The sequence below is a fragment of the Anomaloglossus baeobatrachus genome, chromosome 2 (assembly GCF_048569485.1).
Source record: "Anomaloglossus baeobatrachus isolate aAnoBae1 chromosome 2, aAnoBae1.hap1, whole genome shotgun sequence".
Classification (NCBI taxonomy): Eukaryota; Metazoa; Chordata; class Amphibia; order Anura; family Aromobatidae; genus Anomaloglossus; species Anomaloglossus baeobatrachus.
In genome coordinates this window covers 686506137-686523636 of record NC_134354.1, presented here as the reverse complement: position 1 = coordinate 686523636, position 17500 = coordinate 686506137, and the positions used below count along the sequence as shown (strand labels likewise).

The window sequence follows — 17500 nt, the reverse complement described above, 5'->3', positions numbered from 1 at the left end:
CTCCCATAGCCTCCTAGGAGGGAGATTCAACCATTTACACCCATTTCTTTCTCTTTTATTTATGTTTTGCTCCCTCCTCTTTTTTTTTTTTTTTATCTGACAAGGGATTGTGGATGTTGCATCTTGTCACCCAGCTGATCCGTGGTTTAGGTAGTTTCATGTTGTTGGGATTGACTGTTTTAACGCGGCAACAAGAAACTGCCTTAATTACGTCAGTTCGTCTTCATCAAGAACAACGATTTCCTTTAATGTTCTGCAAGTGGCTTCCTAAGAGGGCGAGTGAACAGATCCTCTAAGGATGCCAGTGCCCGAGAAGTAATGGGGAGGGAAGCCTTAAGGAATTTGTGCCCTGGAAGACAGGAGAGGGAGACCCTAAGGAAGCTTATCCCCTGGAAGGAAGGGAATGCAGCCCCAATGGAGCCTCAGTGCCCAAGAAGTAATGGGAAGGGAGCGCCTAAGGAAACCTGTGCCCTGGAAGAAAAGGGAGGGAGCCCCAATGGATGTCAGTTCCAGGGAGGGAGCCCTTCTAAAGATGCCACTGCCCGGGGAGGGATCCCCTTTAAAGATGCCACTGCCCGGGGAGGGAGCCCCTCTAAAGATGCCAGTGCCATAAAAGTAATGGGAAAGGAGACCGTCCAAAGATGCCAGTGCCCGGGGAGGGAGCCTCTATAGAGATGCCAGTGCCCGGGGAGGGAGCCTCTATAGAGATGCCAGTGCCCGGGGAGGGAGCCTCTATCTATAGAGATGCCAGTGCCCGGGGAGGGAGCCTCTATAGAGATGCCAGTGCCCGGGGAGGGAGCCTCTATAGAGATGCCAGTGCCCGGGGAGGGAGCCTCTATAAGGATGTCAGTGCCCGGGGAGGGAGCCTCTATAGAGATGCCAGTGCCCGGAGAGGAAGCCCCTCTAACTATGTGAGTGCCCAAAAAGTAATGGGAAGGGAGACCCTCCAAAGATGCCAGTGCCTGGGAGGGAGCCCCTCTAAAGATGCCAGTGCCTGGGAGGGAGCCCCTCTAAAGATGCCAGTGCCTGGGAGGGAGCCCCTCGAAAGATGCGAGTGCCCAAGAAGTAATGGGAAGGGAGACCCTTCAAAGATGCCAGTGCCTGGGAGGGAGCCCCTCTAAGATGCCACTGCCCGGGAAGGAATGGGAGGGAGCCACTGTAAGGATGCCAGGGCCCGGGAAGGAATGGGAGGGAGCCCCTGTAAAGATGCCAGGGCCCGGGAAGCAAGGGGAGGGAGTCCCCTGTGGATGCCAGCACCGGGCGGGCAGTATGGGTTGTAGGGAATCTAGGATCTCAGCCCTGGCTTCTGGCTGCATCTTGCTCTCCTTGCTATTGTTTAGTGGCAGAATGAAGCTCCTCAGATGATTGTGGCCAGACAAAAGGACCCTTCCTACAGAAATCCTATGAAATTATTAGCAGTATTGGCTCCACACCAGGACACAGGGACAGATCATTGTTCCTGGCAGTAAGATCGGGAGGTTGCATTTACAAGGAGCTGTTAAATGCTTAATTTCGTGACTCCTTGAGGAAACGGGGGGCTTATATAGGAATATAATATTTCTAAGTGAGTCACATGCAGGGGCTTTTGAAGCGTTGAGGAATTGGATCCCCAATCCACCTTAGCTTTATTAGGAAGGTGATGTGTTCTCCTGTTACCATTTCACAAGCCCTCTATTAAAGTGGCCAGACTGTCGCAGAAAGAAAATATGCTCTGATCAGGCATTCTGTGCTTTGTATGTATATTACTGTAGTCTTTGTGTCTCTTGTGCTGGTTGCAATAATTATGCTCATTTCCGAAAAAAAAAAAAAAAGAGAAAATAAATGGATAATTCATTTTACAGCTGGGTTTCATATATTGATGACACATGTTCTTACCTTCAAGTTCCAATGTTAATGTTATGTTGACCAAATGAATATAATGTAATATCAATACTGAGAAAAATATCAATACTGAGAAATTTTCCTCTACATATCCACTTCAGGTAATTAGATATTTATGAATATAAATATTAAAAATTAAATTACCCCAATTAAATGCAAGATATACATCATATAGAGTTTTATGCTGAACCATGAATAGAAACTACTACTACTACAATAAAAAACAAAAAAAAACAAAACAGTAAAAGTATTGATCACATAAATGATACTCCAAAATCATCTACCTATATCTCGTCAATATATGTCCCAAGTATCTCTCTATCCATCACCCATCTATTCATCTATCTATCTATCTATCTATCTATCTATCTATCTGTCTATCTATCAATCTATTATCTATCTTATCTATCATATTTCTTTCTTTTTTTCTTTCTTTTTCTTTCTTCTTACATTTTTATACTAGCTTAAAGTGAATACATTAAAGCATACATACATACATACATACATACATACAAATATAGGATCCAAACGAACATTAAATAGTGAAATAGTGGACGTGTTACATTGTTCACTTGCCCTGATTTTTTTTTATTTATTTTACTATAATACACCATTGATAGATGAACAAATACCAAATAGTCTTTGATCCAAATTCTGTACATATGGTGCAGTGATGATTATAAAATACCAAATTATGATTAGGTAGGACCCATCCTGCGGTACATAACCTTAATTCAGGAACTCCATTGCAAAAAAATAATAGAATGGATAACTAATTCGCAAACAGGTTCTTTGCAGCTAAGTGAGTTGATTTCTCCTTGAAAGGATTGAATTTTAATTTGTAAATAGATCCTTGATGGTAAAAAAAAAAATACAAAAAGATAAATCAGAATATTAACTCCCAGAATTGTTTTGAAAACTTTGAATATTTTCTGTAGAACGTTGGGTTCCAGCATGTGGGGTTGGTTGATTTCCCATATGTGAGGTTGGTTTTCAGTATATGGATTTACTTGTGCATTCGATCTGTGCCTTGTACATTTGATGTCTTTATTCCTTAAGGTTTGATTGGAAAATGTCACATTTTGATCTTATTAAAGTCTTCTTTGCATAATAATGTACATTTTGTGTCCACATACTCTCGAAATTCTGAGTAAATCGGTATTTGTAATTGTTGTAATTTTTTTGTCTTTTGCGATTAGGAGATTGAATATTTTACATTGGTCTGATATTTTCTCCTCAGGATGGTCTATTCTTCATTTTACAGCCACTCAGGAGCGTGCGAATGGTCTCAGGGCCTGTAGCCTACAAGTAGACGTTTAGCATTCCATCCTGTAGAGCACCTCCTTAGGCACGGTGCATGGGGCTTTGTTTGACGTGGGAAATTATTATATACATGTCTGTTCATACAATAGTTACGTGATACAAGTCTAAACAGCAGATATTTAGCGTCAAGCAATGCGACTTCCAATAATTATTTTCTGCAATTTCATTAAACCTGAAATTCAAAAACATTTGTAAGTATTGTCCTCAGCACAAATATAAAACACATAGCACACAAAATATAGTAAGATATATGATTGACTGACTGACTGACTGATTGACAGACATATAGATAAATAGATATAGATCGAAAGATACTATAGGTAGATGATAGATAGATAGATAGATAGATAGATAGATAGAGAGGGATAGACAGATAGATAGATAGATAGATAGATAGATAGATAGATAGATAGATAGATACTATATGTAGATAATAGATAGATGGATAGATAGATAGAATCATAGATAGATAGATACTATAGGTAGATAGATAGATATTATAGGTAGATAATAGATAGATAGATAGATAGATAGATAGATAGATAGATAGATATTATAGGTAGATAATAGATAGATAGATAGATAGATAGATAGATAGATAGATAGATAGATAGATAGATACTATAGGTAGATAATAGATAGATAGATAGATAGATAGATACTATAGGTAGATAATAGATAGATAGATAGATGGATAGATAGATAGATATTATAGGTAGATAATAGATAGATATAGATAGATACTATAGGTAGATAATAGATAGATAGATTAACAGAAAAAAAAATAACAGTTTGAATATTTAAAAATATATATGAGTGGGGGTCGGTTACAAGCAGTATAGATTGCACACATACTCAGATATCAGAAAAAAAAACCCAAACAGAGATGTAGTGTACCATATATTACTATTACCAACTGTTTTGTGCCTAAACAACAGATAATAACGAGAAATGGAAAACAAAATGTACACTATTGAAAAATAAAATAAAAATCAATCACAATTTCTTTTGAAACAGACACAAAAAGCAACAACACTGCACGCAGGCAACTAGAATGCATAAGTACTTACATTGAAAATGTACATAACAGATGTATAGATAGAACTAGATTAGACAAATAGAAGCAATTAGTAAATTATGTATGTTTATTTTCGCTAAATAAATAATACGAAAAAAATCAGCTACTAATAAAATATTTAGAATGATTGTATGTAACACTATATGTTTTCACGTAATTAGTACGTCTGCATATATTGATGCATGTACACCATTTGTATGTTATGTTTATAGGTAATTAATATGTCTGCATATATTCATGCAGGTTCACCATTTGTATGTGTTTTCACCATTTATATGTGTGTTTGTGTGTGTGTGTGTGTGTGTGTGTGTGTGTGTATATATATATATATATATATATATATATATATATATATGTATATATATATATATATATGCCATATGTACATATTTCTGAATGCCTGAATGCATACATATCGTATGAGGCACTTACTGATAAAATCGTAACACACACGCCTGCAGCCATGCATACAAACCAATGCTCACACATGTAGCCAGATCAGCATTTTGTACACACAAACGAAAATGGGACATTTATAAAAAGAGACATTTATTTAGTATACATAATGTATGTGTGAATGTTTGTATGTTTGTATGTATGTATGTATGTATGTGTTTGTAGTTTGTATGTATGTGTTTATGTATGCTTATGTCTTTGTGTGTCGTTGTCTGTGCCTTTGTGTGTGGAGTTTGTGTGTTTGTGTCTGTGTTTGTCTATGTCTTTGTGTGTGTGGAAGTTTGTCAGTTTGTTTGTGACAGTGTGAGTGTTTATGGCTTTGTGTCTGTCTGTGTTTGTCTGTGTCTGGAGTTTGTGTCTGTGTTTGTGTCTTTGTGTATGTGTAGTTTGTGTCTGTGTTTGTCTGTGTCTTTGTGTGTGTGTGTGTGTGTGTGTTTGTGTGTCTGGTAGTTTGTGTGTCTTTGTGTCTTTGTGTCTGTGTGTGTGTGCCACTCACATTTATTTTCTTTGTACAGTCACCTTTCTTGAAATGGGAGTGGTATGTTGGACATTTCTACATTGTATAGGACAAAAGCAAGGACAATATTATTTGATGTATAAGGTTTCCATTCAGAGTTGTGATGATGTATATGAAACAAAGCAAAAGCCCCCCTCCCCCACCCACCTTTACTCACAAAGCTAGTCGGGGAAGTCTACAATTTGAGCTTTACTCACAAAAAAAAAGAAAAAAAAGACTTTGCTAGTAAATTTGAAAGGGAACTTGTGGCTGTTGAGTAAATTGGTGCTAGGCTGTAATTGCACTAAGGAATTTTTAGTACACCGTGCTCAACACCACTGAAATTAGTCTGGAATCCAAAGTCATTTCACATGAAAATTCCCTCTAGGGGACGTATGGCCATTGCAGGAGCAGGTAGAGGCACTTTATGGCTGCAGTATTATCTCTGTCCCAGTCTTCTGAGGTCTTTTCCTTTGATAGTTGCTGTCTTGTGTACTTCCTAACCCCCCACAAACACAGCAGTCTCTGTCTGCTGGAAAGCCAGGAAAGCCAGCAATCACTGCATTGTACTCATCTGCCAATATACTTTCTCACATAGACGTGCCATCCACTTCACACTACTCAGGCCGCTTCCTTCCTGACTCCTTACCAGCAAACATCAACTGTGTATTAAAGGGATAATGATACAGATATCATTACACCTATACACAATAATAATGTTACTTATTCCTTAGTAGTGGAGTAAGTCCCTGTATGCTTCAAATGCAGGGGACTGAGTGCCTGATAGTGATAGATATTATATATATACATATATATATATATATATATATATATATATATATATATATATATATCATATATTACAAATATATTCAGACTGGGTTACACACACACACACACACACACACACACATACACACACACAGACATGACCCACAGACACACACACACAACCGCAACACACACACACACACACACACACACGCACATAGGGATTCACGACCCACAGACACATACATAGACACATCACACAGGCACATCACACACATAACACATCTCACTGAGAGCAATCAATCATTTTTCAACTAGCTAACACGGTACCAAAACCTTTCTCTTTTAACACTTTTAACACATAACACAGACACAACACGCAGCACACAGACACATCACACAGACAATATCACACAGACACAACATACAGAAACCACAGACAAAACACAACACACACAACACATAGAGAAACAGCACACAGACACAACACACACACACCACTTGAAACATCACACAGATACAAAACAACACACAGAGACACAACACACAACACAGACACATTACAACACAAAGACACAATGCAACACACAGACGCATCAGACAAAATATACACACAGACTCAACACACTTAGACAAACACACACTAACGTGTGTGTGTGTGTGTGTGGTGTGTGTGTGTGTGTGTGTGTGTGTGTGTGTGTGTGTGTGTGTGTGAAAGAGAGAGTCAATCTATCTAGAAATAAATAAGTAAATCTGGAACAGCACAAGAAAATAATATAGTGGGTGCAGAGACATCCATAAAGCTTTATCCAATAGTAAATTGATAGATGAAAAAGAGAAGGCAGCACTCAAAAAAAAACAAACAAAAAAAAACAACAGTGTGGACTTTATTATCCCATGATGTGGCTTTCTATCTATCTATCTATCTATCTATCTATCTATCTATCTATCTAGCCATCTGTCTGTCTGTCTATCTATCTATTTGCCAAGGCTATGTTCTTTTATGTCCATTTAATAATCTTGCATTTCTGTCAGTCTCTCTGTCTATATAAATATACGTGTGTGTGTGTGTGTGTGTGTGTGTGTGTGTGTGTGTGTGTGTTAATGCAAACATTAATATATGTCTATATGCACGGCAAATCTATCTATATATTAATCTTTCTATCTATCTATCTATCTATCTATCTATCTATCCATGTCCCCATACCTGTCAATCATTTATTTATATAGGCTTGAGTAACCACTTTATAATTTTCAATTAAGACTTGTAGGTAGAGATGTACAGGTATTTACTGTATGTATTTAGGAGTTAATGTAAAAATGTGTTTATCTATTATCTATCTATCTATCTATCTATCTATCTATCTATCTATCTATCTATCTATCTATCTATCTATCGGTCTGTTTATTATCTATCTGGTTTCTATCTTTCTATCTCTTATCTATCTATTTATGTATCTATTTGTCTCTGTCTATCTATTATTTATCTATTCATCCCTCTATCTATCTATCTATCTATCTATCTATCTATCTATCTATCTATCTATCTATCCATCCCTCTTATCTATCCATAGATCTATCTGTTCTATCTATCTATCTATCTATATATCTAGCTATCCATCTATCTATTATTTATCTATCTATGTATCCATCTATCTGTCTATATATCTATCTATCTATCTATCCATCCATCCCTCTATCTACCACTTATCTATCTGTCTATCTATCTATTATCTATCTATGTATCTATTATCTATCTATTGTTTATTTATCTATCCATCCATCCCTTTATCTACCACTTATCTGTCTATCTATCTATCTAACTATCTATTATCTATCTGTCTATCTATCTCTTATCTATGGTCTATCTATCTATCTCTTATCTATGGTCTGTCTATCTATCTATCTATCTATCTATCTCTTATCTATGGTCTATCTATCTATCTATCTCTTATCTATGGTCTGTCTATCTATCTATCTAACTCTTATCTATGGTCTATCTATCTATCTATCTATCTCTTATCTATGGTCTGTCTATCTATCTATCTATCTATCTCTTATCTATGGTCTGTCTATCTATCTATCTATCTATCTCTTATCTATGGTCTGTCTATCTATCTATCTATCTATCTATCTCTTATCTATGGTCTATCTATCTATCTATCTATCTATCTATCTCTTATCTATGGTCTGTCTATCCCTTCACATCCCCTGCACTGTCGCTATTAGAAAGTCTTTCCAGGCGCAGTAGACATGTAGAGATCCTTGGCCTGTTGATGCACACGAGTTATACAGGGATATTGTAAACATAATGCACAATGATGAGGGATGAGGACAGGTTAGACAATCAACACAACACGCTATACAAGAACTAAGGAATATGACTAACTACTTAATCCTCAGACGACACAAGGACGGGACATTTCACAAAGTGCTGCGACAACTGTTCATTACCTTGATTGCGCTGCGTCCGGTCTGTGTTAATTGAGCTTCTCATCTAAATATTTGTATCAAATATTGCACTAAATCTCCTAATACATCCAAAAAGTACTGGGAAAAAAAATGTTTATGTATTAAACCGAACTTGACGGTGTTTATTGAACCATACCATGGAGACAGCCAAGCCACAAAATGGATGCTTGGAGAGAGCATTTGTCTGTCTGTCAAGTATGGCGTGAATGTGTCTGCTGCCTGCAGTCCAAAGACCATGATGGATAAACCAGATCACTGACAAGTCCTTTGGAAATCTGTGGGACAAAGGGGACTATGGCTCCCATTAACAGGATATTATATTGAGGTGATTCCTTTCTCTCCCCACCCCATCTGCAATTTTCAGAGCTTTCCCGTGTAAACTCATAAAACCTGCAACTGGGAGGGAAGGAAAAGGGGGCCTTCACTTCAATGAGTTTGCTTTTTATTCCACTAGGCCTGTGTCTTCAAGATATCTTGGCTATTTTTTTTCTTACTCTGTAAGATGCTTGTGCTTCCATCCTTCAATTCCCTGTGCTTTCTTTTTTACACTAGCAGGCTCCCCAGAATGAGTGAAAATATTCATACTGTATACATCATAGATTTTCTTAAGGAAACAGATATATAAAACCTTCTTCCCTGGATGTTATTTATAGAGGAAAGACAGAGCAATGAGTAAGCCTCATTTTTAGCAGGACAGTAGCATTCACCATGAATAAACCAAGGGAGAAAGTTGCAATAAAAATTCAGGGGATCCCACATGGTAATGTGAGAGTGTTCATATTTCCAGTGCACTTGTTTTTTTTTTCTTCTGTGCTGTGCTGAAGATCTGTATTTGGAAAAAAATGAAATCAGTAGTCAAGATGAGAGCCAGGAGAAGGCAACTGGATGGGATCATTAGAGGCCTGCACAACAACACAAGGGATATACATATATGCAAAACCTGGATATAAACACATGGCGGATATACAGTCTAAAGGCGAATTTCTCAGTAACGGATCCTCATCTCGAAGCTCCAAGATTCCACTAATAAGGTACTGTGATCACGCTTCATTTTGTTTTCATGTTACGCAGATGTCAAATGGTTAATATGTTAATTTATTGATGTCTGGAGCATTGGTCGTCTACGATCTTCATTGTTCATGTAGTCTTTGGAGAGATAATCTTGAAAAATATATTAAGATATTATGTCTATTGTGCAAAGCAGCTGAGCTGAAATGTGGTTGCAAATGTTTGTTGTCCTCAGAATCAATTCGAATTGTGTACACTGGAAATATGCATTATATTCAATAGCTCTATCTATCTATCTATCTATCTATCCATCTATCTATGTATCTATCTATCTATCTATCTATCTATCTATCTATCTATCATCTATCTATCTATCCATCTATGTATCTATCTATCTATCTATCTATCTATCTATCCATCTATGTATCTATCTATCTAACTATCTATCTATCTGTCTGTCTATCTGTCTATCTATCTACCTATCTCCTGTGCGTGTATATATATATATAGGTGAACTATAAATACATAGGGAGATAAATAGTGAAAGCCTTCGCAGGTTATTAATCTATCTATCTATCTATCTATCTATCTATCTATCTATCTATCTATCTATCTATCTATCTATCTATCTGTCTGTCTGTCTATCCATCTGTCTGTCTGTCTGTCTATCTATCTATCTATCTATCTATCTATCTATCTATCTATCTATCTATCTATCTATCTGTCTATCATTTATATACACATATAGATAGATGATAGAAACAGATAGATAGATAGATAGATAGATAGATAGATAGATAGAAAGAAAGAAGGATATGTATATATATATATATATATATATACATACATAGATAATGTATAAAGGCTTTCACTATTTATCTCCCTATGTATTTATAGCCCATACATATGTCTATCTATCTATCTATCTATCTATCTATCTATCTGTCTGTCTACCTATTATATATATATATATATATATATATATATATATATATACATATGGATAGACATGTAGATAGAGATAAATAATCTTTAAAGGCTTTCACTATGTATCTCCCTTTGTATTTATAGTCTATATATATATATATATATATATATATATATATATATATATATGCCTATCTATCTATTTGTATGTCTGTTTGTTTATAATTTCTATAGATATATACACATGATAGATAGATGGATAGAAAGATAGATAGATAGATAGATAGATAGATAGATAGATAGATAGATATCACACAGTGTGCTATTCAGTCATCTTGTTTCTGTATTGCAGAGCATTGTGTCAGTGTGACATTTGTTTTACACATTAATGTATCAGTTTTGATGCCTAGCTTGTCTGATTACTGTATGTTATGGAGTATCAGTCCAGCATGTGCTGGATGCATAGATATCATCTATTGTGTGTGCTGATTTTATTAGATCAGATTTTTCCTGGTCTGAATAGAAGCAGAGATTTCTGCACTGTTACGATCCTGAGTAATGTCTGATAATATATTCTTCACCCCATCATGTGCAACTTAACGAACCTCAGAGAATCCTTGCAGTGACAGAGCTGCTGCTTATTGGGGTCTCTCACAGTGGGGGAGATATGAATTAATAAAAGCATTGGCTCAGCGAATCAGCTCTGAATGTTCCCTTTCTGTATGGATTATGTAGACATTAAATATACATTTCATTATGCCTGTAGTTGTACAATTGTTTTATCTGCTGCTTGAGTCTTATATATGTCAGGCGTTTGGGTTTCCTCTGTGGAAGTGTAAATCTTGCAGAATTCCATGTAATCGCAGTTATTAGCGACATTGCTTGCTCTGTGGATGGATAATGCTTTGTATGAATTGTATATACCATACACACCATGTACTATGCAAGACCAACATTACGGAAATCTATTAGAGGGGATTTTAGAATCGCCCATTATTTACTGCAGCTCTGGCTTTCCAGTGCAACAGTAAAAATGAGATTTATCAGCAATAAATGGACTCTTTATGCCCATCATTTGGGGCAGAATAAAAGCAATATATTTCTAATATCACAATGCTCAGTGTCTCCACACTTGTGTGTTGAATTGTAGTCGAGCCCCCTGTGTTAAATGTGATGGAATTCGTCTCCAGAATCAGGGGGGTTATTTAGTGCCAGGACCCAATGCAGACACATCGGTGGCCCTGGAAGTTGTTCCTGGGAATTATCCTTCTAAAATTGTCTCTCAGCCATCAGAAAACGCATCAGGAACTTTGCTATAACTTTTTGCTTTTTTTTTTTTTTTACAGTTGAAATCCAAACCTTACAGTTTTGTTTAATGAACGACACGTTTATGAACAATCCAATGAGCCTCGTAAATTTTTTATTGAAGGACATAAAAACATCCAAGCCTGAGCAGACGAATACAGACATCCATTGAAAGATGGGAGTAGCTTAGCACTTTTATTCTGTGCAAATGTCTGTTCCATCAGATCTTTCCCCCTTCTTTTCAAAACTCCTCTGGCTTCCTTTTGCTTGGATTTCAATGCCCTGCTGATCTGAAAAGAAAAAAATACCAACTGGTACATGGGGGCATTTATAATATTACATCAGCCAGTGACATTGCAAAAAAAGAGTAAAACCCAGATTATCTCTTAGCAGCATAAATAGCAGGAAGCTGATTCTTGCTTTACAAAATGCAGAAATCATAATGTATTTGTCCTGGACTGTAATATATATCCATTCTAGTATGCTGGCAGCAATACAGAGAAGAGACAGAGATGAATTGCGTCAAGAAATAGTCCCTTGCTTCTTCCCATGCCCCAGCACTCACATTCCCCCAAGTTTCCTTCCAAATGCCCCTACAGAGCAGCAGGCATCAGATCCTAGTAAGGTCCAGCAGGTCCAGGGCTCAGATTCTCACATTATCTCACCATTTATAAGGAGCTGCTCAGCTCCCATACACATACAGGCAATGGGACCTGCGCATTGATCTGCACTGTATTTTTTTTTTTTTTTTGTAAATACAATCACGTGGGAGGCAATAGCCAATGACAAGCTTGAAAGGCTGAAAAAATAATTACCTGCCCTGATTGTTCTATGAGCAGATAAAAAGTACACATACAGTTCATACAATAATCTTATGAATGTAAAAGAAGGGGGAACAATGTCTGCGTCTGGTCCTATCAGCAACTATTATGTGGACTCTCTGATCAGCCATGAGAGTGAAGACCTCCTGGCTTCCAGGTTCCCCACCACTGGGGCTCATCCCGCTGCTGCACGACCGTCAGGATTAGTCCCGGACTGTGGAGATTTCCCTTCCTGCAGTTTTGCCCCGAAGCCTGCAGTGTTCACCACCTCCTGGGGTCCTGTGCACTCCCAGTCCTCGGTGGTCTATCACCCCTACAGCCACCACCAGCCACATTTGGGCACAGACGCCAGATATATGCGATCTTGGCTGGAGCCCATCTCAGGGACCGTGTCCTTCCCAGGGTTTGCAGCCAGCAGCAGGCACTACGGACTGAAGCCTGACGCCTTCCCCAGCAGGAGGGAGTGTGGCCCCGGCGATGGCCGCAGCTACCCGGACTACATGTATGGCTCCCCCGGAGATCTGAGGGACAGGCCACCTCTGCACACCATCCCCTCCCCGGACTCTGAGGCCATCCTCACCAGCAAACACAAAGAGGACAAGGCTGAATTGGACCCCAGTAAGTTATTACACTCATTCTTGTTTACAACCGGAGAGGGGGGGAGGAGGAATTAGAACATGTACTAGAGTCTCCTCCATAAAACCAAATTACCTCCTTAAACCAGGGCCCTGCCCTAAACACACAGCCTGCAGCAGCAAGACCTGGCTGCCTTTAGAGGGAATAAAAGAATAGGAAGGGATGTATTAGGGCAGGCAAGCATGGTGCACTTCCTACAAGCCATTTATTTCCATGTGCAGTGACACCCAGCTCCAGCTCAGGACATCATTCCTTCCTGATATCCCTACAATATCTCAGATAGTCTCCAGCACTGCAGCTAAAATGATTCCCAGGGACTGCTGCAGCCTCAGCACAGAGGAAACACCTATCCCTAGCTCATTAACCTGACACATCCTTAGTATTGTACATACAGGGATCACTTTGTGCATTCTGCAGTCCTGACTCTGTATTTTAGTGTCCCAGCAGATGAAATGCCAAGAAAAGAATGTCCTCGCAGGCATTGAACTGTGTGGGACAATTGGTCATTTGAACAAACAACGTATTAGCTGAGGTTTTATGGTTATGACCAGAGCAGTTCACACTGACACAGGGCTTCCTTTAATTGTGTCTTCTTCAAAGTTTAAAACCTTTCTGCCTAAGTTTAGGCGCCTGTGCCATTGATATCTCACAAAGCACATGGGCTAATGGGCAAGGAGACACCTGGCAGTCACACATTTTATTAGTACAATTATAAAGCACTGCACTATAAAACTCCAAATTATAGCTATACAGTCCCTTCTATGTAATTATATAAGTGGGAAATAACCATCTTCCCACACTGATGGATTTATTGCTATTTAAATGTAATTTCTCTTAAAGATCATTTTTTTTATCAGAAAGTACAGGACACAGGTTATATATTACAAATGTGCTCCAACAAAGTGAAGGTAATAAAAAATAATAATAAATAAAATAAATAAAATGAGGCTGATCATCAAAGGATATTGACCACGGGGTCACATGTGTCCTGCACATAAAAAAAAGAAAAACAATAATAATGAAAAAAATCTAATAAATTATATATGTGTGTATATATATATACATATATATATATATATATATATATATATACATATGTATATAATATATTTTAGAGGTTTTTTTCATTATTACTATTTTTCTTTATATATATACATATATATGTATATATATATATATATATATGGACACGTTGAGTTCAGCATCTACAGAGGTAACAGTACTTGTTGGAGCCTTTTATGGCCTTGTGACAACAACGTTTATTTTATGATTGCAGGCTCACAATGGCTTCTGCTACTCATGTGCTAAATACCTTTAAAGTGGCAATAACCATTTTAGCCACACTAAAAGTCTGCTGATATGATGCATTTAAGTCTACCATATTAAAAAATATAATTAACACTATAGGAGCCATTATTGAACTTAGAGGGGAGGTAGTATATAAATATTTTGAAAAATAAAATGTAAATATTTTCATATTTTCACGTTTTAATTGATACATTCAGTTATATTAATTGTTCTCTGTTTTCATTTTATGTTTATTTTTTTAGATAACCCAGTGGCAAATTGGATCCATGCACGTTCCACAAGAAAGAAAAGATGCCCCTATACAAAATATCAGACTTTGGAACTAGAAAAGGAATTTTTATTTAATATGTATCTAACCAGGGACCGGCGCTATGAGGTCGCCAGGGTTCTAAATCTCACTGAAAGGCAAGTTAAAATTTGGTTTCAAAACAGAAGAATGAAAATGAAGAAAATGAACAAGGAAAAGACCGACAAGGACCAGCCCTAGAGATCCTCACCCATCCTCCTCCTCCTTCCCATCATAACCCTTATATAAGAGATATGTGAAGAAAACATTTTGCTGTGGGTTCGAGCATTACCAATAATAAAACATTAATGACTATGAATGTGAAGATCTGTGTTTAGCGTAGATTTTAAACACACAGGCATTTTGGAAGCACACGCTTTTATAAAATGCAATTACAAATGTTCCTCTTCTCTGTCTTTAAGGAAAAAAAAAATCCAAGTTTAACAAGGAAAAAAAAAATCAACAAAACAAAAAAGTACTTGAATATTTTTTTTAGTATTTTATTTTGTAACTTATACTTATCCAGTGTTAATTTTTATTTGAAGAAGTTTGTGAGTGCATATTTTGTATAATTCAAAATCGAGAAATTACCAGTATGTTTTGTTATAGTATTGAAAGTATCTTGGATGTATATATTTATGTATTTTATTCTTGTCACAAAAAATAATGTTCAGTATTGTTCTGTTCTGCCTGTAGATCAGCTCTATGTAAATATAGAAGACTGCACTATTCTGCTTTTGTGTGTTTTGTGGTTGCAATTTCACAAAAAGAAAAAATATGTATCTAACAGATCGCCCTGGGCCAAAGGAAATCCAGACTCATTGGTAACAAAAGTAGCAGCCTATTCTCCTCTGTGTAAAATATATTGTTACATTTATGGTACTTACGGTTATTTAACTTCTTCTTCAGATCAGCTCCTTTTAAAGCACAAACTCCCTTCATTCATCCCCTTATATCGTGATTCTTATTAATAATCAGTCTAATATAAAATAAGTGAATGTCCTTCAGAGCACATTCCCCACCAATGGCGGCAAAAGCAGCCCTGGAAACATGATTTTAGAGTAAAGCTGTATTTGTTTCATTTGCATCTGACTTCCAAGTTTTAGAATACATGGCACAGTAATTTATAGTCTCAGTCAAGAGAAATGTCAGGTTTGGACAATAATAGAGGGCCGCATTCCTAATTTAAGTTGCTTCCTGCCAGGACAGCCTGCCTTGGGACTCCAAAGGATTGCACATTCTCCTGTTTTCTTGAGCAGCCTGGATATATGTATATCTACAAAAAAAAAACATGTATCTTTGTATTATCTACAAGCATTGTACGATAGTGTGTAGTCAAATAGCAAAGTGCTGGTGTTTACTGTGTTATTAAAGCCTTTATTGGCTGTTGGAATGATATAGTTAAAGATTTTATAGGTAGGCTGAATGCTACTGCACAAGTAGGCCACTTCACTAAGGATGACTGGCTAAGAACTATAGTGGTCAGAGCAGTCATAAAACTTCACAACAGGCAGTTTAATTTATTAATCTTGGGTTAATACGGCTTTAATATTGTATAGCCACAACCTCATATATATAGAATTATCACCACTCAATAGCTTCATAACGTTTGATATGTGCATAATATATAGTAAATGTTTACAAGATCTTTATGTTCCTTTGTAAAGTACGGAATATTAACGTATTTATGTATATGTTTCATAATAGCATTTTATACTATATAGCAAACTATGGGTGATGTGCAGGAATATTTGCTACGCATATATGCGTGGGTGTAATGCCTTCGATCAGTATATTATTATTTTATTTTTTATTATTCTATAAACTGACAGATTTATATGTAGATGCATTTAATATGCACTCATAGACTATTTTGCATTACTTTCTGATAGGTTTCTTTATAATTTGTCACATGTATCGGTATTTTTATACACTGAATCCATATATACGTATATTTCCTAATGTTACATTATCATGCAATTCCATATATTTAGCAATACAGCAGCACATGCCTATCATATAGTGGTACATACTCTTCTGTGCAGCAATGCATATGCTATATTATTTTGTATTACACAGGAACATTTTACTTAACATGTGGCCACATAACAACATATTCCTTCCGCATAAAATATGATACATTTATGTAACAACTGTCAACATCCTCATGACAATTATCTACTGACAGATATATTTATACGAAGCAATACAAATATGCATTTATACTTTTTTTCACATGATATAAAGATCAATAATAATTATATAACTTATTAATTAATGTATCATATTAGAATATTATTTTAAATTTTACACCAATACACTCTGAAAACTACATCAGTATAAGGGTGTGTGTATATCAGGATTTGTGCATATATGTGTGTGTTTTTACACATACGTGCATGTTAAGGTTCATATATATCTACATACGTGTGTGTGTGTCGATGTGTATATACCCACATGTGCATATAAGTGTGTGCTTATACATGTATGTGTTCAAGTGTGTACCAATATGTGTATAGACATGTGTATGCAGATATGTGTCTGTACCTATATGAGTATATAGGCATGTGTGCATGTATACATATATAATAAATGTATGTACCTATATGTTTATATGTATGTACCCATAAGTGGAAATAGGCCTTTGCACACACATATATATATATATATATATATATCAGCGTGTACCTATATTTGTATGTGTGCACCTATAAGTGTATATGGGCATGTGC

The 17500-nt window shown here is 36.6% G+C and overlaps 2 protein-coding genes across 2 annotated transcripts in view; both read left to right on the top strand.

Moving 5' to 3' along the window:
- HOXC4 (homeobox C4) overlaps positions 1 to 17500 on the top strand; it is a 157808-nt gene that overhangs the window by 858 nt on the left and 139450 nt on the right. The window lies entirely within an intron of this gene.
- HOXC9 (homeobox C9) lies at positions 12545 to 15458 on the top strand. The gene is made up of 2 exons (XM_075337189.1): positions 12545 to 13156; positions 14725 to 15458. Exons 1-2 carry the CDS (start codon positions 12592 to 12594, stop codon positions 14967 to 14969), a joined length of 810 nt encoding a protein of 269 aa, XP_075193304.1. The 5' UTR covers positions 12545 to 12591; the 3' UTR covers positions 14970 to 15458.